We start from the raw sequence: 27,268 nt of genomic DNA, 5'->3' as shown, positions 1-27,268 counted from the left end.
CTTCTTTTATTCAACAAGGTCGCACACAGTCTTTTGTCAACTCAGAATTAATTTCTGCGCAATAACACCCAGTTGCCTGCAGATGGCACTATGAATATTCGCAGTAGTTTGCAAGCAATGGAAGCACTGGTGGGAGCAGTGGATTCCACCCACAAACCTCCGGGTCCAAAATGGTTCCAATGCAAATAGAGGCCAACAGTCCAGGCAGCAAGAGCTAAATGATGGGGGGGGGGGGAGAAGGAGAGAGTGAGGCAACTACAGTAAATCCCCACACGCTGTACAGTACCGCAGACTGCAAGGTACAGTGTTTCAATTTTTACAAGCAGGCCAATACATTTACATTTATTTTTCTGGGCAAAGGTTGTCCTCAGGAATGCAACTCTGGCTTTAACCTCGATTCACAAGGCAAACCATGCTTCACGGGATTCACTTATTAAAGCGGCGATTTTCAGGAACCCAACCATCGTTTTTTAAGTGAGGACTCCCTCCATAGGAATTCGGTTGAGGGAAGTTCATTTGTTGAGCGAAAAGGGTTGACTTTTGCAGAGGAACTTCACTGAACATTAAAAGCGGGACTTTAAAGGGGGTCTTCTCTCGGAAACAAAAAAGCCCAGGAGTGCACAGGACAGTCCATGCCCAAGCAGGCCAATACTACAACTACGTATGAAGATACGACCATTCAGCCTCTCGATACGGCTCCACCATTCAACAAGATCGTGGCTGATCCCATTGTGACCTCAACTGCACATTCCCACTGACCCGGATCTACATCGAAGACACTGGACAAAAACAAACACTGCTCATTTGGACATCGACTTGTGCATCCACAATTTTAAACCATCTCAATGTTTGTTTCAATGTTTTCTTTAACCTCCTCTAAGCATGCCGCAAAACAAAGGAATTTCGCCAGTTGAATTTGCTGCTGAGAGGGGGTGGGTCTGCTCCCCACAAACTGCAATTCACAACAATAGGACCCAAACCAAAATGTAAAACCCACACAGGGACAGGGAACGTGTAACACAAGATGTACAACTAACTGTGCTTGGAATTGATCAGTGCCCTGTCTTACCCTTCGCAGCAGTTAACATGGTGGATGCCAGCTCACACTGCTGAGTTTCAAGGTGCCCGAGGATGAACCAACGTGGGTAGCGGCTTGGGTCCACTAATGCTACAAGGTGCGGGTGAGAGCCATCGCCTGCTGGCGCCATAGATTCCAGCACTGGCAGCCTGGAAGGAAGAGAATTGTAAAACAAGGTGAGCGAAGGGTCAAGCACTCTGGACACACAACTCAAATGTTTAAACAATGGTCTCGAGTGGCGTGGAGTGCAGGAGAAAATAAGTTAATTCTGGAAGCACATTGCACAAAGGTGAGTAAAAATCTGGAAAGCAATTCTCCACACCACTGTGGATGATGGGGACCAATTAAGCATTTGAAAATCGGGATTGATAGATTTTGTGTTAGGTCAGAGATAGAGCAACGGTAGATGAATAGAAGCTAAAGTGTATAAACATTGGGTCAAGCCAAGTCGAGGGACACACTCCTGTTCCTGTGATCCCGTCTCACTTTCTGCTTCAGAATTCCCCCAGTTTCTGCGTGGGTTTCCTCCGGGCGCTCCGGTTTCCTCCCACAGTCCAAAGACATGCAGGTTAGGTGGATTGGCTGTGCTAAATTGCCCGTGTCCAAAAAAGTTAGGAGGGGTGGAAGTGAGGGCTTAAGTGGGTCGGTGCAGACTCGATGGGCTGAATGGCCTCCTTCTGCACTATGTCCTAAGATCTACAATTCATCATCTGCCACATATATGCAGCAGTCAGTGACGCTGTGTTAAAGAACAGATTTAACACATGCAATTTCTCAGCTTCAGCTCTGCGTCTGTTTCCCCACCTTCCCCCAACCACCCTGTCGACTAGAACGGCGATAATCTGTCCTCTTTCCGCAAGAACTGCTCTCAAATCACCACCTGACTCCCACAGGAGATGGCAGAGACTCCGAGGCACATGTTTTACCACCAATGGCAGGGACACCAGAGGAATTTCTCAAATTCTTATTTTGCCTTCTTTTCCCATACCCATTCACGAAGTTCAACGAGTGCCTTCTCTTCAACAACCAGCACTTTGTCCCCATAAACACAACACTGAGCACCGCCACGTACTCAAGGGCAATAAATGCTGGCCTGACCAGTGCACCCTACATCCTGTGGAAGAACTTTTAAAGACCATGGCTTGAAATCGGGGCTTGTTCACCAACCATGATCCCACAAAGATTAATTACATTTACTGAGTGCCAAATATTTCACAATGAGTTATAGAAAATGCTTAATCATTTGTGTATTAAAAGAACTATCAACTTCGAATAGTGAAAGCAAAATAAATATTTGGACAGAGGGAGCACGTGGCTCAGTCAATGTCGTGAGCAATCAGCGTGTCCCTCACTTTGCTTGTCCCTTGCTTTGCACGCGAATCACTTCAGTCAAAACCGGTAGAAAGGAAAAATATACAGACGGAAATCAGCAGAACGCGGCAGCCCTGCACGCAATCCACGGTCAACTAAATGTCTCGTGGCCCATCTGGGCTCAGAGTGCGACCTGGGTGTGCCCCCCACCCCCCACACACACAGGATGCCCATCACTGGATTAGAGGGTTGCACGTATAGGAAGGATAGGAGTGGAGCATGGACTGGTCGGGCCAAATGGTCAGTTTCTGTTTGACTGTATTTTGTGTAACCCTGATAGCTTTCGGACAGGGGAACTGCAGATCAGAGAGCCCATACCTGCAAGAAAAACATACTTGTAGCAGCTCTCTGGAAAATTGTGGTTTAGAGAGGGAAGCCTCTTCAGCTAATTAGTTAGGTCTGTGGTTAGCACCGTTCAGTCACAGAATTACTGAATCTGCTCAGGCGGCCGTGGAAGGGAACCCACGCAGAGATAAGCAACAGATGAGTGACGCCTCATTAGGCAAGTTTTCCTCATGACGGCTGCCACCAGCTTCCAGCCCACATTCTTTTCACGCGACAGCACAGGCTCGCCGCGACGGGCGTCAAAACAGGAACCTCCGTTACAGATACCGCTCGCTGGTCTCCGAAAGGTCACGTGAAAAGTGCAACCATCAGAACACCCAGAAAGAGAGGGGGGGTGGGGAACGACATAGTAAAGCCCCAGCCTCAGAAATGACTCACTGAACAATACGCAGGCTGCATATTTCCTGCTCGTTAAAAAACAGCACACGCTTGCAATTGCCAATTTGGTTCAAATTTCTCCACCTGTAAGAAATATTCATTGCACTCATCCAATGCACAAAACCCAACGTGACCATGTTCTTCCCATCTACCAGGTACCTTAACTCAAGCACATTATATGAATCAGGGCAACGCCACGTTCAGAGTTCCCTCGAGCAGCTTTTTCCGACACCTGCAGTAAAACAGCACACTTCCCGTGCAGTGGGCAACAGCTGTCGGATTTGCGCGGAGTTTAAAAATGTTTCCCCTCAAGGGTTTCACCTACCTCATTGCTCGTAAAGACACTTTGTAGGCCAAATCAGGGTCATGGAGCAGGAGAGCTTTGAACAGGTATCTTGCAAAAGTGTGCATGGGGACACTTTCCCGGTGGACCACCTCGCCCAGGCCGCTGAATGGACCTCCTGAAGAAATATAAAAGCCATCCTATTAAATGCCCATTTTCTCCAAAGAGGAGGATTGTGAGAATAAGCGGGTACTCTTTTTTTTTCCAAAAAATACGATGCTCTTTCACGATAATTTGCTCTTTGGCACAAAACTGAGGTGCGTGTCTACGTGGGCTCAGATTCGCTCCCTGGGCCCCGTGGGTTGCACCGAGAGGCAACAATGAGCCATAATTGGCCTCAGCGTGTTCTTAGGCTGCGGCGGGGGGAGGGGACAGAGAAAAGCCCAGGCTTCCATTCCTCAATGCTCCTGACCAAGGAGTGTAACGGTGATACAGAAACAAGGACGGACGCACTCATCCAACCGCCTCCGTTATCGGGGTTCGCATACAAAGACTTGGCCGTTCAGAGCATGGTGACAGGGCTGCCTGAATCTATGAAATGAGGTTTGAATGGGAGTCGACACCTTCACGAGTAATAACCTTTGTCTATGCTCAATAATGGGTTGTTGGCTACCAACGGCATCAGTGTTCAGTAACTGTTGTGGTCAGGTGCCTCTAAAATAAGGAAAACGCAACTTTGTGCTAACTACCCCAAATCTTGCCAGAGTGCTTTTGACAGACGCTCGGAATGGATCGCCATTTACATGGTCCCCTTGGGATCATTTTACAATATTTGGCAATAAGTGGCCCTGCCTTACAGCTCCTACAGTGAAGAGGCACAGAGACTGGGTGATTGGGTTTCTGTTTCGCTTAGGGGGAATCTACAAATGGGAGGCCAGCATGTAGAGAGCACACTGTAGCGCGCACAAACTCTTTAAAAAAAAATGTAGAGGTCAAAGCTAGATTATAGTGACATCTAGCAAAATGGCATTAATCCCAAGTAATCCAAATAAATTGGGTCAAGTCATGAAAAAGGAGAGAGAGGGAGAGAGATAGAGAGCGAAAAAGAGAGCAAGAACGTATGTTTGTGTTTTCGAGCTGCAGTTTAACCTTTATCTTGCCAAGTAACCACGTTCTCGGCACTGCACTAATGGCAGTGTGGTTAATAAGCAAAAGGTTAACTCTTCAGTGGGTTTTTTGTTGCGCAATGGAAATTTTTGAGACCGATCTCTTTCTCCTAGAACACTGATCCGCACAATACAGAACAACGTAATCCTCCATTCTGGGCAGACGGCAGAATAACCCTGCGGTCAAAATCTCCACTGTAGAGTGCAGTATGCAACAAATAAAAAGCAAGCTACCGGTGCAAACTGCAGGAGCTTCTACGGATGAATTAGATCTCCAGTTATAAAGGGTGAATTTCTGCAGAAAACAAAAACACCTCGTACGAAACAGTTCCTGAAAAATAGTTTCCAGCGCTGCGAATGAAGAAATGCAAAACAAAATGTGATCTGAGGAAGCAAGGACTTGGGCTTCAATTGGTGCACCGATTCAGTGTTGAAGAGCTGGTCCAGGTTAAGAAAATATGGGTCCACTCTAGCAATGCATAGTGACGGCAAGCACAGAGGATTCAGGTTAAATCCAAGGGCCTGGCTCAATCCTGAGCGTTTAGCCACAAACGTACTGGAAGGGCTTGGCCGGTCCTTGGAACTTGCATTCAGACAATACCTTTCACATCACAACTCCCCACAACCACCCCGCCCCGACCTATGGCTAAACTCTTGGAAGAGGCGGAGCGATAAAATCGCACGGTCAATTTCAGGAGGAAAGGACCATCAAGTTTCTTTCCAAGTCCCCACACACCACCCCACAATTATTTCTAAACCATAAAGACCAAATCAATTGTAGTTAAATGAGGCCAGGCATCTCGTACAAGCCAATTATTTCAACTAAATAAATAAAAACCCACGAGATTTGCAGCTCGGCTGTCTCAGATGATGATCAGCTTATTGTTAACAGGGCAGAATTTCTGCCTTCAACCCGTGCCACAGTTGCTGCAGCAACAGTGGTCTCGGCCTCCGGTTTGGGAAAATGGGCCAGGGTTTTCAATCTTCATTGCCATTCCATGGGCCACCACTGGGAGATGCACCTTGAGCAGGACTGGGGTGTCATTCCACATCCATCGGCAGGCAATCGGGCCGCATTTACACGGAACAGGCGGCATGGTGGCAGAGTGGCTAGCATTGTTGCCCCACAGCATCCAGGTTCAATTCGGCCCTGGGTGACTGTCTTGTGGAGTTTGTCCATTCTCCCAATGCATGCGTGGGTCCAAGATGTGCTGGTTAAGTGAATTTGCCATGATAAATTCCCTCGAAGGATAGGTGGGGTTACAGGGATAGGGCGTGGGCCTGGGTACGGTACAGTCCTCAAGAGGGCCGGTGCAGACCCAATGGGCTAAATGGTCTCTTTCTGCACTATAGGGATTGTAGGTGGTGAAGCAGGGAAGGACAACACCTGGGAAACTTCTTTAGCAAAAATTCAAAACCATCAGGCACATGCACAAAGTGAACGAGCCACACACAGACCGATTAACAAAAGCATTTCTCTCTTGCAAATTAAAAATATTTTTTACCTTCCAGTAATAAGAGCGCCTGCTTACGCAAAACTTGAACTAGCCGTTCATCAAATTCCATTTGAGAAAGCATTGATATAAGCTGTTCTTCATTCCGACAGACTTTGTCCTGGGCATAGAGACCTTCTGGCATTAACCTCTGCTGCCCTAGTCCTATTAAGGCCACCTCAAGTGCAAGGGCGTAGTAGGACTCGCCAGTGTTGCTGCTGCCAGGAATTGGAAAGTGCTGATAGATTGGCTTCCGAATATCATTTATTGAATCTGAAAACAACCAAACGTCCAGGTGAGCAGATCTATTTACAAGTGGACTTTTTTCAAAAACAAAAAAAAACACCCAGAACGTATGTGGTTGGACAGGGCAAAGCAAGGGGACAGATGTTGCACAGAAGAAAGTAAGACAGATAATTGTCAAGATGATGAAGAGTTTGTGGTTTTCACCAAAAGATGGATGGAATCCCCACGCTGGTGAGAATCGCACAAGCCCATGGAGCAAGAAAAAGCACACAACACACACACACAATGTTCAGTCACCAGTGACCCAGTGAATGATTCATTGCTTGACACATGTTTCAAGATTTAACACTTGGTATTAAAGAGCAACAGTGTTCACACAGGCTGTTTTGGGCTTTCCCCATCAAAAATTTAAAAGCAGAGTATAAATAATCACATTGACTAATCTGGGCTTTCAGAAAGAAACATTTCAGCAGACGGCTCAAGTCCAGTTGGGAGGAGTGAATACTTTGCCCACAACCCATTGTGCTCCTCCTGATCAATAAATTCTAATCAGGTGCACTTGTGAGCTGCAGAATATAGGGGATGTATAGTAAAAAGTCTCGTTACACAACTTTCATCGCGTCAAGATTTTAAAAGGGGACCATTTTAAATGGGAAATAGGCAATACAGGTTCCCAAACCATTTCCGTTACAGGTACCACTAAACTGTTCAACGATGTAGTTCATCGTGGTGGCAAAGTCCTTTTCAGTGAACGGAATGGTTACTGAAAGAGGATTGGATTACGCTGGATCTTTCCCAAAGGCACAGTCATTGCAAAATCGTATACTGGCCACAGTTGTAACCGTGTGACTATCCTAATAAAAAGTGATCCGCTACTCAGTGGAGTGATGTTTTGTAGAGTTACCATTCACTGAACGTTATTATGGGCAGCACAGTGACACAGTAGTTAGCACTGCTGCCTCAGCTCCAGGTTCCCAGGTTCGATTCCTGGCTTGGGTGACTGTGTGGGGAGTCTGCACGTTCTCCCAGTGTCTGCGTGGGTTTCCTCCGGGTACTCTGGCTTCCTCCCACAGTCCAAAGGGTGTGTAGGTTTGGCCATGCTAAATTGCCCTCCAAAACGGTTAGGTGGGGTTACAGGGATAGGGTGGAGTTGCGGACCGGTGCAGACTCGATGGGCCGAATGACCTCCTTTGGTACTGTAAATTCTATGCTGTAGAGCTTTCTGGGATGTGCGACTTTAGCTTGGCCGTGGTGTATAGACATTCACCAGAGACACCAGGCAACATGAATCAGATTGATCAAATTAATTCATGCCATTTGACAATGTACACCAAAATAAGACGCGAGTAAAACTCATATATTCTGTTTGTTATGGTCCTTAATACACTGACTTATCCTTCCTTCTGTTGGCCCTTCTCAGCATTAGTATGTTGGTGGGAGTGACAAATGCTTCAAGAGCAGCATTTATTTCTGGGCAACACCACCTCACCTCGCCAACTGGGTGAAATTTATCCTCTCCTGGGACCTCATCTAGGTGGTCAACCTCCACCTAGAGGCCTGGAGGGTTAACGAGAATTGATATTTCAGGTAGATGACCCTTCAGGAGGACGCGAGTCCTGATGCTGTACGCCGTGCTGGGTAATTCCAGCATTTTCTGTTGCCCGTTCTCGCAGCATTTTACGCTCACGCCCTGAAGGACGAACGCTGGTCGGCTGGCTTCTGTGGGTGCCGTGCTTGCAGAACGCACACACCAGTTTCCAGCTCCCCCAACCTCCCTACGACACAGCCAGGACCAAACGCAGCGTCACAACGGCCACTTGTGGCTCTCATCCCAGAACTAAGGCTGCATCTTCAAAATTACATTCCCCGAAAAAGAAACAATTGGAGCATTTACCAGTGAACAAGACGGAGCTCTCGTCCTCCATTTTACAAGCTTCGAGCAAGGACCTGCACAGACACCCAATAGGATCCAGAGGATGCCCAACCCAACCTTCCTGGTTTGAAATGGTTGTGGCCCCTTTTTGTAACAACTCTGGAAAAACAAGGCAAGCCGTTAAAACACATCCTTATTCCTGCCATGGAGCCTCAAGAGCAGAGGCTCTGATGTTTATTAAATACAGAGGACATTATCACACCTAACTAACCTGAGGTGTCTATTTAAAAAAAAAGAGAGAAAACTGATAAAGAGAAAGCTTTGGGTAGCACAAGTGGATAGCACTGTGGCTTCACAGCGCCAGGGTCCCAGGTTCGATTCCCAGTTTGGGTCACTGTCTGTTCTCCCCGTGTCTGCATGGGTTTCCTCCGGGTGCTCCGGTTTCCTCCCACAGCCCAAAGATGTGCAGGTTAGGTGGATTGGCCACAATAAATTGCCCTTAGTGACCAAAAAGGTTAGGAGGGGTTATTGGGTTGCAGGGATGGGGTGGAATTGGGGGCTTAATGTGGGTCGGTGCAGACTCGATGGGCTGAATGGCCTCCTTGTGCACTGTATGTTCTATATTTATATAAAGCATCCTTCTACATCTTTTGGACATCCCAAAGTACTTAATACGCAATGTCTCGCTTTTCAATTCAATCTCTCCCACCCTCTACACAAACTTTTCCCGCTACAGATAGATTGGTGTTGGCTTAAAAAGAAAAAATCACCCAAGATCAAAACCAAAACAAAGTCTCTGACAAATCTTTCAGCTGCCCGTGGGTTGTGGCAAACTTTCCATCACTCCGAGAGCACGCGGTCTGTCGTCTCTTTCCCTCGCCCCCCCCCCCCCTCCCCGCTCCCTCGAGTAGCGAGTGACCATTACCCTTCTTTTGCTGCTTGTACGTCTCCAAATGTCGCCTTTTCTGCAATCGGAGTGTATTGACGATTGAGATAGCCAAACGGAGAGCTTCCCGCGGGTACCCGTGCGATCGCAATGCATCCACTCTGGCGCAAGCAGTTGGGACGTGCTCTATTAGAATGAGAGAGAGAGAAACTCTTCAGCAGTGGATAGAAAATCAATTATTTCCAAGATGGCGGGTTACTTAGCCAAATTTTGTACTCGTATTTCAAAGTACACTTTGTCTGCAAAGGAAGGTTAAGAGAAAGAAAAAGAAGTTGCAGTGCAAACCAAAAACTACAACTTTTCAGTAAGTAATGGAAGTTACTCACTTCCTGATGCAGAGTACAATCTGGAATGTCTCCCACAGCTAAAACGTCTGTTCTCAACATGCTCGGGTAAACAAAAAAATGGAAATAACTCTGGAGCAAGAAGCAATCGTTGTACTTGACTGAGCAGAAGTGGGCCCCACCGGAATGTGGAAGGCAGAATAACAGCACAACCCTGCACCGTGCTCAGCTCAGGGCACCCCGAGGACCAGTGAACTGCAATGGCCAGGCATTCCTGGGTGGCAGGCAATCTTTGCCAGGCTGCTATCATGCATTTTCTTGCAATCAAGCAGCGACAGCACTGATCACGGGTGAGCAGGGAAACGGGTGGTGCAGACGAGGGGAGCAGCAACAATCAAAACACACACTCATGTGGCAGGAACCTCCCTACATTAATTTCAATAATTTTGTTTGGTCAACTAAATATTTAACGGTTGCGGCAAATGCTCAACATGGTTGCGTCAGCACATCTATAAATAGAAATGGTAGCCAGAGTGTCTAATATGATTCAGTCATTCATGATGTGTGCTAAGGCAATCAATATAAATAACAAGTACTCAGGATCTGTAAGCAACCACAGATGTCTTATTTTGCTCAAGAGTCAACTACCAATTGTGAGAGTCTGGTAGATACATGACTGGGGAACACGGGGGCTAAAGAAATAGGATTGGAGGGGAGAGGAAGAGGAGAGAGATAGCGATGAGGGGAGATGAAGAGGAGGGAGAGAGCAGGGAGGGGAGAGGAAGAGAAGAGAGATAGCGGTGAAATGAAATGAAAATCACTTATTGTCACAAGTAGGCTTCAAATGAAGTTACTGTGAAAAGCCCCTAGTCGCCACATTCCGGCACGGGAATTGAACCCACGCTGCTGCCCTTGTTCTGCTTTACAAGCCAGCTGTTTAGCCCACTGTGCTAAACCAGCCCCTTTGGGGAGGGGGGAGGAAGAGAGATAGCGTTGAGGGGAGGGGGAAGAGGAGAGACACAGCAGGGAGGGGAGAGGAGGAGGAGAAGCGAGATAGTGTGGCGGGGAAGAGAAAAGGAGATAATGGTGGGGGGAGGGTTGCAAGGAAGAGGAAGAAAGCCAACGAGTTTAAATTACTGACACTTTCTAGGAGGGTCAAATAAACACTAGTTGTTTGACCTTGTTAAAATAATTTGTTGAGTGTTATCTTTGTTACTTCTGCAGTCTCCAATTTCTCAAGGGGGGGGGGGGGGGGCACCCAAAACTCTGCTGCTCACATCATAACACCCACCAAACCCCAATCACCCATTCCTCCTGTCCTGCTGACCCACAACAGTTCGCACCTCACACTACCCCCCCCCCCCAAACTCCTCAAATCATTCCACCACTGGCAGCCGTGCCCCCGAGTGAGTGAGTCACTGCCTAAAACCCTCCCTCTGAGCAAGCTTTCGGACAACTGCCCCAGTATCGCCATGGGGCTGGGTGCTTAAGAATTTGCTTCACTGGGTTCCTGTCAAGTGCCTCAGGCCACATTACCTTGAAGATGCCACATAAACACAAGCAACGGTTGTTTTTGCTTTTCCTTTTGGCACACTGAAGTCCAAAGCCGTATTTGACAGTCAAATGAAGATGAAGGAGGAAAGTTTGCGCTTTTATACGGCAATGCTTTTTCACCTACCCAGCCAAAGGGGTCGCCCCTGCGAGTCAAACAGTGATCGGTCTCCATCTCTCCACTGGTTTGTGTAGTTGTCACTACTGATTATTTTTCGAAGGTGACAGTCCGTCCAGTCCAGGCCACAGGCTTCTATTGCACGGACAAATACGGTTCTCCGGGATCCTGCTGGGATTTTAAATAGTTTTGTGTCACTAGTTCTGCAATTTCTTTCAACCACTCAAACACACCGCGATACACGCACAAAGTTAACTCCGTAGACAACACAAGATTGAAGGTCATCCTTTCCAAATTTTGTCTAGTTTATATAAATTCAAGCACTGGGACATTATGGGAGTCACAGAATGGTTCAGATGGAAATTTGGTCCGTCATGCCCGTGTTGGCCCTCTGAGGGAGCAATTCATCGAGTTTCACTCCCTGCCTCCTCCCCCGTAAACCCTGTAAATTTACTCTTTTCAGATAACGATCCAGTTCCATTTGGAACGCCTTAATTGACCCCACCTCCTCCAAACACCTTGCTGCACAAAAAAATATAATAATTTCCTCGTTCCGTCATCACTTCTGTTTGCCCCCTGGCTCTTGGGCTTTCCACCAATGGAAACGGTTTCTCTCCGTCTACTCTGTCCAGGCCCCTCACTATTTTTGAAAGGCTCTGTCAAATCTCCCCTTAATCCTCGCTTCGAAGAAAAACCACCGCACCATTTCCAATCGGTCCACACAACCGAGTTCCTCGTCACTAGAACCATTCTTGTGAATTTTTTCCGCACTCTCGTGTGGGGCTCCCAGAACTGGGTGTAATACTCCAGATGAGGTCAAACCATTATTTTACCAGGTCCAATGTAACCTCCTTGCTTCTATGGCCCTACTGATCGAGCCCAGGATGCCATATGTTTAGTTAGCATTGAAGTAACCTTGTGCTTCCAGCCCAGGTTCACATGCGCTGTTGAGACACTTGCGAAGTACAAGGGGTGTGGGGAAAGACAACTGCTGACACCCAAGGCTGCAACACACATGGGGCTGCATCGCCAAGTGAAAGGAAGCATGATTCAGAAAAATAAATCTGGCCCGTTGTTGCTTTACGAGGGGGAGGGTTGAAGCCGCCTCCATTCACTGAACAGGGGCTAATTTACAAACTGTTCTAAACAGTTGCCATGTCTGTTCAACATCAATTTCTGCCCCTCCAACTAAGAACCCATTGCTTCTAAATGGATAATGAGTAAGATTACAAACTTATTATGCAAAATTTGGTAGGCGTCAACCTGGTGTGATTCACATACATGCACACAAAATGCAACAATAGCTTATCCTGCCCTCAACTGCTCCAGCACAGTATCAGTCCTCCACTCTGCACAATGCGCTCTCCCTTTCCCATCACAGGAGACAGACCACAGCCGTGGGACACGGCAACCAGTGGGCCGTAAACTTCCGGTCTGCTACGGGCAGAGCTCTCCACATGTTTCCACATGCAGGCCTCGGGGAGGTGGCCTGTGCAGACCTGCCCGTGACACATTTGTACTTCCAGCGTTGTTCCAACCCTGTCTCGCAATCGAGGTTGGGAGGGTTGCAAATCTGAACAGCAACATCACCGTCAACTCACAAAGCCACCTTTACCATAAGTAGTTCCACAGTATCAATCAAGTTAGTTTCGACAGAGCAGAACTAACTGCATTTTTACTGCATTAGCTATCTCAGCCATCTACTGCCACTGAAACAAGTTACATCAAAGTCCACAAACTATACCCATGAATGAATAAATGCAAGTAGCAGCAAAGTTCAAACATTTATAAACTGCAGATCATGCTCAAACACCAAGACCACCACTGACTGAACTTAGCCTCACCCCCGATGTGCGGTGACTATCTCTCCAGCCCCACGTCAAGCTTCCAAAAATAATCACCTGACCTCCGGTTCGGAGCAGACCAAATATTCCGCTCGAAACTCTTTTCAGAATGTACGGAGCGAGGAAGGGCCATTACGGACTATTTTTACACCACTCAACGCCCCCAACAAACCCATTTATGCTCCTCACTTCCAAGCTTCCCCACTGCCTCAAATATCAATAACCCACTCAACATATTCTGTTCCCTTTGGAAAAAGGTTAGCGCACCCTTTCCATCTTCTCTCGAAGTCTGAACCCTGCACTGTTCTATAAGGAAGTCAATTTGAAAATCTTGCGAACTGGCACTACGATACAAGTGTTAAGTACTTTTATTTTTGCTTAAACCCCATTTATACCTTATGCATTCACATGGGCATTGCTAGCAAAGCCAGCACTTACTGCCCATGCCCAATTGCGCTCAAGGTGGTGGTGAATCACCTTCTTGAACCGCTGCAGTTCCCGTGATGCAGGAACTCTGCTGTTAGGGAGGGAGTTCCAGGACTTTGGCCCAGAGGCAGGGAAGAAATAGCAATAGTTCCAAGGGCAGCACGGTAGCATTGTGGTTAGCACAAATGCTTCACAGCTCCAGGGTCCCAGGTTCGATTCCGGCTTGGGTCACTGTCTGTGCGGAGTCTGCACGTCCTCCCCGTGTGTGCGTGGGTTTCCTCCGGGTGCTCCGGTTTCCTCCCACAGTCCAAAGATGTGCAGGTTAGGTGGATTGGCCATGATAAATTGCCCTTGGTGTCCAAAATTGCCCTCAGTGTTGGGTGGGGTTACTGGGTTATGGGAACAGGGTGGAGGTGTTGACCTTGGGTAGGGTGCTCTTTCCAAGTGCCGGTGCAGACTAGATGGGCCGAATGGCCTCCTTCTGCACTGTAAATTCTATGAAACTATGAAGTCAAGACGGTGTGTGGTGCAGAGAGCAACCTCCAGTACTGGCGTTTCCATGCATCACTAGGTGGTAGTGGCTGCAGATTTGGAAGGTGTTGTTGAACGTGCATTGCTGCAGTGCATCTTGCAGATGGCATATGTGGTGGTACAGGTGATTACCACCGCTAGGATGAGGGGAGTGGATGTTTGCAGTTGGGGTGCTAATTGAATGGGCGGCTTTGTCTTGGATGGTGTCGCACTTGGAGCTGCAAGGATCCAGGCAAGCAAGTGGAGAATATTCCATCACACTCCCGAGTTGTGCCTGATGGACAGGCTTTGTGGTCAGGTGGTGACTTACTACCTGCTCTTGTAGCCACAGTATTTCTATGTCCAGCTTTGACAAAGGGTCATCTGGACTCGAAACGTTAGCTGTCTTCTCTCCCTACAGATGCTGCCAGACCTGCTGAGATTTTCCAGCATTTTCTCTTTCGTTTCAGATTCCAGCATCCACAGTAATTTGCTTTTATTTGTATGCCCAGTTCTGTTTCTGGTCAACGATAGTGGGGGATTCAGCGATGATGATGCCATTGAATGTCATGGGGAGATGGTTAGATTCTCCATCGTTGTAGATGGTCCTTGCCTGGCACTTAATAGTGGCAAGTAACATTTACAATACACATCAGCCCAAGCTTGCTGCCTGTGGACACAGACTGCTTGTATTGAGAAGTCTCAAATGGTGCCATCATCTATGAACATCCCCATTTCTGACCTCCTGCTGGAGCGAAGGTAATTGATGAAGCAGCTGAAGATGGTTGGGCCTCAGGCACTCCAAGGACCTCCTGCAGTGATGTCCTGGGACTGAAGATAGTTGACCTCCAACAGCCACAACCACCTTCCCTTGTGCTAGATATGACTCCAACCCCCCCCCCCCCCCCCCTCCAATTCCCATTGATTCCAGTTTTGCTAGGCTCCTTGATACCACAACTGTCAAATGCTGCCTTAATTTCAAGGGCAGTCACTCTCATCTCATCAAGTGCAACTCCTTTTTCCATACTTGAAGCAAGGCTGTAATGAAATCAGAAGCAGAGTGGCATGGGCAGAACCCAAACGGAGCATCAACGAGCAGATTATTGCTGAGTTAAGTACCGCTCGACACCGCTGTCAATGTAACCTTCCATCACACTGCTGATGGGAGTGGAGTACCTTTCATCTAATGCCCTGTAACACATCTTCCAAGTCTTTCCAACAGCTAATGCAAGTTGCCAACTGAGACTTAACAGAATGTAACCGGTCAATGTCTAGAATCGTTCTGGATTATTGTTGCAATCTCTCTACAATGCAGATATAGCTAGTCAGTCCAAAACTGCACGTCAGACTATGGTAGCCACACCACTTTTTTTTTTTTTTCTTTTTTTTTATAAATTTAGAATATCCAATTCATTTTTTCCAATTAAGGGGCAATTTAACGTGGCCAATCCACCTAACCTGCACATCTTTGGGTTGTAGGGGTGAAACCCACGCAGACACGGGGAGAATGTGCAAACTCCTCACAGACAGTGACCCAGGGCCGGGATTCGAACCCGGGTCCTCAGCGCCGTAGGCAGCAATGCTAACCACTGTGCCACCGTGCCGCCCGTAGCCACACCACTTGATTTCTTCACATGTTCAGACATAGAATTTTGCATGTGACAAACGCACCCCAATGTTCCACTAGCTTTACAGATAACCAAATGCCTGGGAATAAACCACCTTCGCTGACAACGTCATCCCAGCATAGGGGAGTGGTACATAATGGAAGCTCCAATTTGGCAGGGTTGGCGGCGACTCCGGGTGGGGCTAAGCCTGTTGACTGCAAAGATGGACAACGGGTTTCTTGGGAGTCGTCCCGACCACACTGTGGGAGCAGCCCAGTCACTACTTCATTTAAAATCTCCTGAATTTACAGCGCAGAGGACAAAGAGCAGGCGAGGGCACTGCCAGGCCAAGAGGCCATTCAGACCACGGCACTGGCTTTTCACCTCGCCAGCAACTTTTGGGATCACCTCCAGCCTGTATGAAAATAAAGATGCCCGCTGCCGGATTAATCCAGGTTATCGGCAAATGCTGCTCAGGTGTGCCGGGCTTTGGGGTGAAGGGAGGAGCGACGGGTAAAGGGTTCTTGCTCCTAATTACCAACCCCCGGTTTGGAAAACGGTGCCTTATCCAACTTAAGAGGCAAGTGTCCTCAGTCAAATAGATCCCAAGAATGAAGCTAGCGAGACACATTTGGCAGCTGCGAAACAAACATGGCCATAAATGAAATGACTTGGAGTCAGGAAAACATCACAACACTTCACGACATCCTGTAAAGGGAACTTGCCTAGTTTTTCCACTTAACAATTGTTACAAGATCTACACACGGGTGGGTAGGAAACTGTGACAGATATTTGTTGCAGCACTTTTGTTGTTTTTGGAAAGTTCCAACAGCAGCACGTTAAATACCTGGGTTTCGATTTGAGTTGTGCTGTATGCCAACAGTGATGCTTGGGGTTTCGTTGACATGGTTGCCATAGTTACCATCTTCTTGTGGGCAGACATCCATGTTGTTCCACTTTCCGAGCAGCTCGAGCCAGCCAGCTTTCTCCTCCTGCTTACAGTGAGGGTTCAGCACGACACACACCCAGAGAGCACCTGAGGGAAGAGGGAGAAACTGGTGATTAAAATCAAAAAACGTGACCAAAATAAACCCGAGCCACTTTTGGTGTTGCTGTATAAACAATAGGGTGGGTACACTCTGCACGCCTCAGGGGAGTCTGTGGCTTCCTATAAACTTAGCCGGCTGGTTTCCTCAGCTGTTTATGACATCAAAAAGAAATTCAAAGCAGCAACGGGGCTGGCAATCACTAACCACAAATACGCTTTCACATGATACGCATTTTGAAAGGGTGAGAGAGAGAGAAAAAAACCCAACTGATCTTAGCTGCTCAATCTGCCATCTCGTCAGTGCAAATCTCTTTGGGAACATGGCTAATACTTGCTGCATGACTAGTAGGCTGCATCGCAAGTTTTCTCCCTAGCATCACTTGTCAGTAACACTCATTCAGGATTCTCCGCTGACGCGTAGCCGTCGCAATTAGAGGAGACTTCAGCCAAATATTTTTAAATTGCATTACAGGAACAAAACTGAGTCACCAGCCCTCCCTTTGCAGCACTACTGGAGAGCAAATCGGGTTTGAAAACAAGTGGTTTGACTGTATAAAAGTTGCCCGAGCGGCAAGTGTTAATTTTAAGCCTTTGATTTACACCAACAATTGGAATCGACACAGATACAAAAGTAAAATTTCATGTTTGTCATCTTCCAACTGCAAAATTGATGTGAACTTTGTTTCTCGCGCTCTCCGCCAAGGACGGTTAGGTGTCTCCAGCATTTTGTATTTTCATTTCAAATATTTACTGCTCAAATTTCCCCTTCCAAGCCCCAACATGCCAAAACCTCGTTTTCAGAAGGGATTTATCAGGCTAATTCTTAGACCCCTGCTCAAACTATCCCTTTGATACAGTAACCCCCTTCATCGGCGGAGGGTTTGAACCCCCCCAACAACTATTACATCATTCAACCTCAACTCAGCCCAAAGACAAACAAAATTGCCTCTGCTCCAGTACGGATCCTGGTGCAAGGTGCCTGGATGTGACCATACTTAGTGTATCAGAGAGGGGACAGCCTGTAATCTCAGTTCGACATCGGAACGTGCCTCAATGAAGAGCTATCTTGGGCTTTTCACAGTAATGTCATTGCAGTGTTAATGCAAGCCTACTTGTGACAATAAAAAAAAAGATTTTCAAAAATATAAATTGACTACCCAATTCCTTCCCCCCCCCCCACCCCTTGCAAAAATATAAATTTTGACTACCCGATTACTCCTCCCCCCCCCCCCCCCCCCCCCCCCCGGGGTTCAGGGCACCGTGAGGCAGCAGTGCTGGCCACTGCGCCACCCTATGAACAAATATCTTAGTATGTGGATGTACTCGAACTTCATAAAATGCACCATTTTGAAAAATCTATTTAAATTAAGCTGCAGGTGCAGTTACATGAAGCCCACTGCATCTCCGCCTCATTCTTCACCTCACAGCAAGACATCTGTAAAACAGCGAAGTGGTGTGGAACTATTCTGTGGACGTAACTGAACATAACCGAGACTGGACTGATCAGAGCTGAAGGAGTGCTGCACAATTGCAGGTGATGCCTTACCCTTTCCAGTACAACTCTGCATTGCATTGTTAATTGTAACATGCTTGTGAAAAGCACATGGAATTGTACTAATGGGACGGCATAGTGCTTAGCACTGCTGCCTCATAGCTCCAGGGGCCCAGTTGACTGTATGGAGTTTGCACGTTCTCCGTGCCTGCGTGGGTTTCCTCCACGTGCTCCGGTTTCCTCCCACAATCCAAAGATGTGCAGGTTAGGTGGATTGGCCATGTTAAATTGCCCATTAGTGTCCCAAGGCTAGGTCAGATTACAGGAGGCATGGGATTAAGTAGGGTGCTCTTTCAAAGAGCCGGTGCAGACTCAATGGGCCAAATGGCCTCCTGCACTGTAAATTCTATTATTTGAAAAAAGTGCGACATTAGCACACGGAAAACAGATGATGTTATCACAGGAGAGTCAGCTGAACTAATTAGCTTCGTCAGCTGCATCGACCATTGTGGAAAAAAAAAACACTTTATTCTGACGGGGCCACTGAAAATAGAGGTTGAGACAGACTGTGGATGTACAACTTGAGCAAAAATGAGAAAAATCACTTAGCATGCAAAGCAGTGCCCTGGGTTAAAAGGAATTGAAACTGACTGCAGCTCGAAAACAACACTTCGGGTAGCAAGAATGTGTGCGTTCCAGAACTGAGAAATTAAAAGTAATGAAGCGACAGACAGGCAGGAAAATCCAGTCTCGCTTCCCAATCTCCTGGGCTGTCAGCATAGAGCCAGCAAGCAGAAGCCAGGCATTTCTGCATTGGCTGTGGTGGGAGAGGGGGGGAGGGAGAGAAAGAGAGCACGCGAGAGAAAGAGAGCGAGAGAAAGAGAGCGAGAGAGAGAGCGAGCGCGAGGGCGAGAGAGAGCGAGCGCGAGGGCGAGAGAGAGCGAGCGCGAGAGAGAGAGAGAGCGAGCGCGAGAGAGAGAGAGAGCGAGCGCGAGAGAGAGAGAGAGCGAGCGCGAGAGAGAGAGAGAGCGAGCGCGAGAGAGAGAGAGAGCGAGCGCGAGAGAGAGAGAGAGCGAGCGCGAGAGAGAGAGAGAGCGAGCGCGAGAGAGAGAGCGCGAGAGAGAGAGAGAGAGCGCGAGAGAGAGCGAGAGAGCGCGAGAGAGCGCGAGAGAGAGAGAGAGAGCGCGAGAGAGAGAGAGAGAGCGCGAGAGAGAGAGAGAGAGCGCGCGAGAGAGAGAGAGAGAGCGCGAGAGAGAGAGAGCGCGCGAGAGAGAGAGAGCGAGAGCGCGCGAGAGAGAGAGAGAGCGCGAGAGAGAGCGAGAGAGCGCGAGAGAGAGAGCGCGCAAGAGAGAGAGAGAGCGCGCAAGAGAGAGAGCGCGAGAGAGAGAGAGAGAGCGCGGCGAGAGAGAGAGAGAGAGCGCGAGAGAGAGAGAGAGCGCGGAGAGAGAGAGAGCGCGAGAGAGAGAGAGAGCGCGAGAGAGCGGAGAGAGAGAGAGAGAGCGCGAGAGAGAGAGAGAGCGGGTGCGGGCGAGAGAGAGAGAGAGCGCGAGAGAGAGAGAGCGCGAGAGAGAGAGGCGCGAGAGAGAGAGAGAGAGAGAGAGAGAGCGCGCGAGAGAGAGAGAGAGAGAGAGAGAGAGGAGACGCGAGCGCGAGAGAGAGAGAGAGAGAGAGAGCGCGAGAGAGAGCGCGAGAGAGAGAGAGCAAACTGTGATTTTGCTGAAGTGAGATCCATTCGACTACAACAGGCATGGAGGTTCAGCCGGATCAATTTTCCCCAACTGACATGCACCTAGAAACGGGGAATGACTGGACAATCAAGAGTGGGGACTTGAGCTAACGTTTCTCAGCCTTAACCTCCAGAGTACAGAGAACAATTGGAGTACAGGCTCTAGTTTCTGGAGTCTCACCCAAATGTCCAAGGGGTTTTCCTTGGCCAGGGCATTTGGCCAAGATCAAGTCAGATGAAACCCAGATGAGGCGCAAATGCCGTTTGTATCTTTTATGTCTCTCATGTGGATATTTTAGTTCTTTATGGAGCAAGCAATGGGATTGTCCATTCCACACATTAGCTTTGTAAACTTTAAGGATGGGATTTTTATTTTTTTTAATTAAACCATTGGCGAAATCAGGACAGCCACTGTTGTGTCGACCTTAATCTGTACAATTCTAGTGTTAAAGCCTCCGCCGAGCAATCGACGTTGCACTGGTCAAATCAGCCGAGGTGCACGGTTACTTCAAATAAGAATCTCCAGCAGAACTATATTTTCTGCTGGATTTCCACACACTTTTCCTGTTTTACTGACTGTTTCAGTGGTCTCATAGTGAAACTGTCTGATCGTGAACTTGAGACAGTTCAGATCAAAACAGGTGCCCCAAGTAAGTGTGCGGTGCGTGCGAGACTGTTCTGATCCCCTTGCAGCTTTCATACACTGGATTAAACTGCAGATCAGCTCCTTTTGTTCTGCGCCGGTTTTGGGGTTTTTTTTTTTTTTAAATTGGGCTTTTCTAAAAGGTTCCTTGGGAAACTAAATTTAGGATTTGTAAGCTAAGCGTTGAAGGAGCGAGCCTTATCTGCACACAGTGGGTCTCTGCAGGCTAGATGCAACTATCTATAAAGATTAGCTTTCACAGTTATAGAAGGCTGGCAACATGAACATTATTCACCCAAAACTGGTCATCTGCACACTTAATTTATAAAAAAAAAGAAATTTAGAGTACCCAATTCATTTTTTCCAATTAAGGGCAATTTAGCATGGCCAATCCACCTACCCTGCACATCTTTGGGCTGTGGGGGGCGAAACCCACGCAAAACACGGAGAAAACAGGCAAACTCCACACGGACAGTGACCCAGAGCCGGGATCGAACCTGGGACCTCGGCGCCGTGAGGCAGCAATGCTAACCACTGCGCTGCCGTGCTACCATCTGCACACTTATTTACAACTCACTCTGACAGCGATCTCACCTGAGAAGATGACGACCCTGCTGGCTGCTACACAAAATATCAAGCAGCTTTATTCTAGACTTGGTAAACAAAGGTGGGTGGGCAGCATGTTGAACACCTATGATTTGGCACAAATTAGCACTTGAACAGCCTTGATCAAAAAAAAAAAAGACATGAATGCTCTGTTGGGGGCGGACAATCTCTCACTGCTAATGCAAATGACTCTACTGTCGAAAGGTGGATACAGGAACGTTGGGGGGAGAGGGGGGGGGTGACAATTCAGGGCTTTTTCTAGCTTGGGAGGGTGGATGGGGGGGGGGGGGGGTTTAAAGGAACAGAAACTGACTGAGGTACCTACAGATCAAAAACTTCCTATGAAGGGGAAACAGGGACGCATCCACGACAATCATCGCTAGAGGACCTGCTGGCCAACATATATCCGAGGGAAAGGGAACTATGGAATATCATGCCCGAGGACCTGAGTTATGACTAAACTAAGAGACTGAGGGTTTTCAACTGATAACAATGGGCAGCATGGTAGCATAGGGGTTAGCATTGTGGCTTCACAGCACCAGGGTCCCAGGTTCGATTCCCTGCTGGGTCACTGTCTGTGCAGAGTCTGCACGTTCGCGTGTCTGAATGGGTTCCTCCGGGTGCTCCGGTTTCCTCCCACAGTCCAAAGACGTGCACGTAGGTGGATTAGCCATGATTAAATTGCCCTTAAGTGTCCAAAAAGGTTAGGGTTATTGGGTTAGGGGGATAGGATTGGAAGTGAAGGGCTTAAGTGGGTCGGTGCAGACTCGATGGGCCGAATGGCCTCCTTCTGCACTGTATGTTCTACGGTGACATGTAGGGCTGCTGCTAGGCTGGCTAATACCCAACTGGACCCAACTGGACGAAACAAGGAGAAGTGGGAGGAGGAGGGCTATTAAGTTTGAAATAGGGTGGGGCTCTGGAGCGAAGCACTGCACCAGTGTCAACTCACCTCCAATATCGCAAGGCTAAGCCTAATGCAGCTAAAATTGGCACACAGCCCACTTAACCAGAACCTGAATTAGCAGGTTCTGCCCGAGGTGCTAATGGTGCCAAAGGAGGCCTGGCCAACCATGCCCACGTGTTCGGTCTTGCCCCAGACTTGCTGGGTTTCCAAACCGCCTTCTTCGACGTAGTGACACGGTGGTGGGGATGATGGTGAGGCCATGCCCTAGAGTGGCAGTCCTCGAGGTCTCAGAAACAGCCATGAGGAGGAGGGCCGATGCCTTTGCCACCCTGATCGCCCGCTGTAGAACCCTGCTCGGCTGGTGATCAGCAGCACCACCCAAAGCTGCAGACTGGCTGTCCGACCTATCGGAATTTCTCCAAAATGGCCAAAATTAAATTCACCATCCAAGGGTCGGAGGAGGAGGAGGAGGAGGGCTTCCACAAAACGTGGGAGCTATTCACTCAGTTGTTCCAAGACCTGCTTGTAGCCAACATTAAGAAGCCGAACAACAGGAGGGGGGTCAACCTCGACACAGCAAGGAAGGGGGGGGGGGGGGAGGAGACGATAAACAGGAAACCACAACCACCATTGCAATAACGCAGAGAAATAACAACGATGCATTTTAATAATGGAAACTGATCGATGTGTAAATATTTTTCTTTACCCTCTTGTCTCTTGTCTGTCCATACTTATCCTTGTTTTGTATACCGCACAAGAAAAACTCCAAACATAGACAAAAAAATGCAGCAAATATACTTTCATGGTTGAAATTAAACCATGTTGCAGGTGCAGTGCAGAAGGAGTTCAGCGTGGACACAAAATAAACCTAATGCAACAGAAATGGGCCATTTGGCTCATCATGTCAATACAATGTGTTTAGACCCTGCTGCTGTTTCAGGACCCATACACCTTAATGCTCCTCTTCCTGAAGCAATTAATAGTCTAAAAGTAAGAGGGCGCGGTGGTTAGCACTACTGCCTCACGGCGCTGAGGACCCGGGTTCGATCCCGGCCCCACGTCACTGTCCGTGTGTGGTTTGCATATTCTCTCAGTGACTGCGTGGGTTTTACCCCCCACGGCCCAAAGATGTGCAGGGTCAGTGCATTGGTCACACTAAATTGGGCACTTTAAATTTTTTAAAAATAAAAAGACATTATAGATTCAGCCTCAGTTAATTGCTCCACATTCTCTGGGTACAGAGTTTTATTCTAAACTTCCTGCATATCAATCTCTTTAACACGGGAAATGCAGTAACACTATACACCCCATTATATCCATCATGGTCCTCCAAATCTGCATCCTTGGGTCTTAAAGGAAGTGGCTGCAGAGATATTGGAAGCATTGGTTGTAATCTTTCCAAAATTCCATTGATTCTGGAAAGGTCCAACTGGGTTGGGAGAAAGGAGACAGGCAGAAAGCTCAAAGCTATAGGACATGGCGAGAATCATAATTCAATCAGGCAATGTCAACATGGTTTTGTGAAAGGGAAATAATGTTTGAGGTGTGGATAAAGGGGAACCAGTAGATGTAGTATCTTTGGATTTCTAAAAGGCATTCAATGAGGTGTCACATAAAAAGGTGTTGGGGGTGAGATATTAGGGTAGATAGAGGATTGCCCAAATAAACTGAATCGGGATAAAAATCATTTTCAGGTCGGCAAACTAACCAGTGGAGTGCCTCAGGGATCAGTGCTAGGACCAGAACCAGTTACGATCTATATCAAGGAGTTGACAAAGGGACAGACAGTATATATCCTCAGCAAAGTTAGGTAGGAAAGCAGTTGAGGCAGATACAAAGTCTGCAAAGAGATATAGATAGGTTACAGCGAATGGCTAATATTTGGTAGAGTGTAAATGTGGGATATTGAAGTTGGTCCACTTTGACATGAGGGACAGCAAAGCAAAATATAATGCAGGTACGGCAAGTAATTAGGAAGGCAAATGGAATGTTGGCCTTTATTACAAGGGGAATGGAGCAGAAAAGTAGAAAGTCTGTTACAACTGTACAGGACATTGGTGAGACAGTACCTGGAGCACTGCGTACAGTTCTGGTCCCTTTATTTAAGATGCATCTGCATTGGAAGCGCAGTCCAATAATAAAAAGATTTCACTCAGTGGACGGATATCCCCAAGTACAAAACAAATGAAGCTGCAAAAATGAACCAGAGCAGAAGATAAACGAAGGCCAGGAGTACATAGAGGCTAACTTTAGGTTTAGAACCAAAAAGGTTTAACGCGAGGCACACCAGGTAGTCGTTACCTAACTCATCCCACAGCTCCCGGCATTTATCAGTCATTCCTGTCCCCTGTTGTCGCCATAGCGAGAGCCGCGGGTCTTCCATAAACTGCTCAGTCATTAGAGTCAACATACGAGCCCCGTTGGAGTCCCGCATCCTGAGCATCTCCCGTACCTGTCATGCGAGGAAAGAAATTGCAGAAAACGTGTAAATTTAATAGCTGTGCTACAACAGCTTCCACCACAAGCCACAATAATCAGAGGCAATTAACTGTTTGGTATGAAGAGAATAGATTGCGGGAGGAATTAAACATGCATACGGCACCTTAAGCTGGCCAGTGTGGAGCTGAAGAAGGGTCTCAGGTTGTATCTCTCCAATTGGTTAAACTAGCTGATCTCATCAAGATCAGGAGCAATACAATTAGCCTTAGCAACAAAGGCTAGGAAGAGTTTCAGAGACCTGCTCCCAGCAATTTCTCATGGAGCGTGTATGCGGATAATCAGCGGGGATAGGATCAAGCTGACAGCCCGTCATTCACTGTCTATTGTCAGTGATATAAAATGGTCACATTGAAGCTGCTAGAGGGTAGTCTGCATGTGGAACTATACCAGAACATGAGTCACCACCTCGAGAACGCTTGTGCTTTTTAAAAAAAAAAAACAAATGCATGCAATCAAAATGTGACCCTGAGGCAGGCATACTACCAAGTGACAAACGTACCCATGGCCGTTTATGTTCCAGAGAACATGGTATATATACAAGGTACATCCATCGCTTCCAACATTGTTCCTCTCAATCTCTCCTCGGCTCTAACCTTTGCCATTACTGAAAAATGGTCAGCTTGGTCAGGAGGAAAACTGCCCTTACAAGGAGACATTGGTCAGCAATGACGAGGGGTGATTATCACAGACCAGACAACGTCTGTTGAAAGTGCTCGGAAGAGCTAATCCAGCAAGAAAAATGCGCCAGAAGGATATCATTTTCAGGAACACTTGGGGAGGACTGGCAGCAAGGGACAGTTGTGTATTCCGGAGGCAACAGAGCCCAACCCTCTGCAATTAGAGGATTGTAGCGTGTGAAGCTGACTGTGGGTGTATACCTTAGCAAACATGGAGTGGAGTTGCTTGCTAGCTCCATAGTATCCACTGATCGACAGCAGCACTTTCACCTGTTCCTGTACCTGCTCTTCATCTAGATGCCAGCAGTTCTCGTCATCGATACTTGCACCTGCTGTGGGGTCAGGAGCACCTGTAACGCAATGTGGAAAGAATTTTAAAAGTGCAACTCGGCCTCTGCAAGAAACAATTACACGCTGGAGCAGGGTGGAATCCTCAATGGTGCACGAGGACAGAAGAGGCGTACAAAGTGGGAGCACACCAACTGCTGACCTCAAGCCTTCAGCCCACACTGGCTATTAACCTGGCATTGGGGTCACCCACTGGAACAAAGAGCAGGAACTGGGCAAATTCAGGCAACTGGAAAGGGAAGAGTTTAATGCATTCTAGTGCACCTTTTGCCAGTACAAATGGAGGTGGTGCCGCGGCATAAAAGCTGACCTGAACGGGGATGGTTGCCACTGCCACAGCTTGCAACGGTCAGCGCCCAGCCCGGGGCAGCAACAACAATGCAGCAAAGCACGGTTTCGTTTGAGCCGCCTACCCAGGAGATGCTATATTCAGTCGCAGGTTGGAATGCAAGTCAATAGGCCCTTTCAACACCAACTCTGCAATAAAGTGGTTAAATATGGACTTCAGATCCAAAGCCAGCAAATGCCGGGCATGAAAGCGAGCACAACGGGGACTTGGAAAAACTTTGAATAAATTGAGGCTTGAGAATTTGCTTTAAAGGTTACATACACAGTGAAAAGCTTATTTGTTTATTAAATATTCTTCAACAATGATTAGCATTCTGCCTCATGCCTGCAGTGTTGTGTCTGGTTTCCTTAGAGTCTTACTTAACAATGAGTTGGAACATCCTTTGCAGTTTCTGACAACATTTTAAACTCAAGGGCTGGGCTCAGTTCATATCCAAAGAGTACACATCCAAGCTTTTTTTAAATAAAAAGTACTTAAATCCGCATTCTCACACCAGGTTAAAAACCAACATGGAGCCTAAACATTACATATCCACACAACCCTCCATCAATGAATTACTAGAACAATGGCAATGATGCAGTGAAATCGGGGCAGGACGTTGGGGGAACTGCAAAAAAGCACAGATAGGGATCACTGCCATTCCTTCAACATGTGGGTCGCCGCTTCCCAGGCAAATACTGTAGCTCCAAGGAAATTCCGAATAACTCCATCCGACTCTCTAAAGACTGTCAAGGAGTGTGATGGAATTCTCGCCACTTGCTTGGTTGCGTGCAGATCCACTGATACTCAAGAGGCCCGACACCATCCAGAACAAAGCAGCTCATCTGCCCATCTTCAAACATTGACTCCCACCATCTACACAATGGACTGCCGCATCTCAGCAGGGCTCCAAGTGGCGTGGTGCAATGACAACAATCTCTCCCTCAGTGTCAGAAAACTAAGGTGGTGGTCATTGACTCCAGGAATCAAAGTGTCGTACACACCCCTGTCCGCATCAATGGTGCGAGGTGGGGATGGCGCAGAGCTTTAAATTCCGAGGTGTGCACATCACCAACAATCTGTCCTGGTCCACCCACGTCGACGCTACGACCAAGAAAGCACAAGAGCGCCTGTACGTCCTCAGGAAACTAAGGAAACTCAGCATGTTCACATTGACTTAGCAATTTTTACAGGTCCATCCCTTCTGGCTGCATTACAACCTCGTATGGCAACTGCTCAGCCCAACGCCATAAGAAACTACAGAGTCGTGAACACAGCCCAGTCCATCACCTGAAACCACCTCCCATCCATTGACTTTGTCTACACTTCCCGCTGCCATGGGCAGCATAACCAAAGACCCCTCCCACCCAGGTTCTCTCTTCTGACCATCTCCATTGGGCAGGAGATACAAAAGTCTGAGAACACGCACTAACAGATTCAAAAACAGCCTCTTCCCTGCTGTTACCAAACTCCTG

At 47.7% G+C, this 27,268-nt stretch overlaps 1 protein-coding gene across 1 annotated transcript in view; it reads right to left on the bottom strand.

Moving 5' to 3' along the window:
* The window catches only part of LOC119957056 (zinc finger SWIM domain-containing protein 4-like), an 85,770-nt gene that overhangs the window by 8,764 nt on the left and 49,738 nt on the right, over window positions 1-27,268 (bottom strand). The window contains 9 exon segments of the mRNA XM_038784676.1: window positions 1,070-1,227; window positions 3,498-3,633; window positions 6,127-6,387; window positions 8,255-8,392; window positions 9,159-9,305; window positions 11,142-11,303; window positions 16,367-16,555; window positions 24,243-24,393; window positions 25,319-25,467. Coding sequence (XP_038640604.1) covers window positions 1,070-1,227; window positions 3,498-3,633; window positions 6,127-6,387; window positions 8,255-8,392; window positions 9,159-9,305; window positions 11,142-11,303; window positions 16,367-16,555; window positions 24,243-24,393; window positions 25,319-25,467 — 1,491 coding nt within the window.

The sequence above is a fragment of the Scyliorhinus canicula genome, chromosome 25, assembly GCF_902713615.1.
Source record: "Scyliorhinus canicula chromosome 25, sScyCan1.1, whole genome shotgun sequence".
NCBI lineage: Eukaryota > Metazoa > Chordata > Chondrichthyes > Carcharhiniformes > Scyliorhinidae > Scyliorhinus > Scyliorhinus canicula.
The sequence above is the reverse complement of the archived record's forward strand: the minus strand, read 5'-3'. Positions and strand labels throughout refer to the sequence as shown.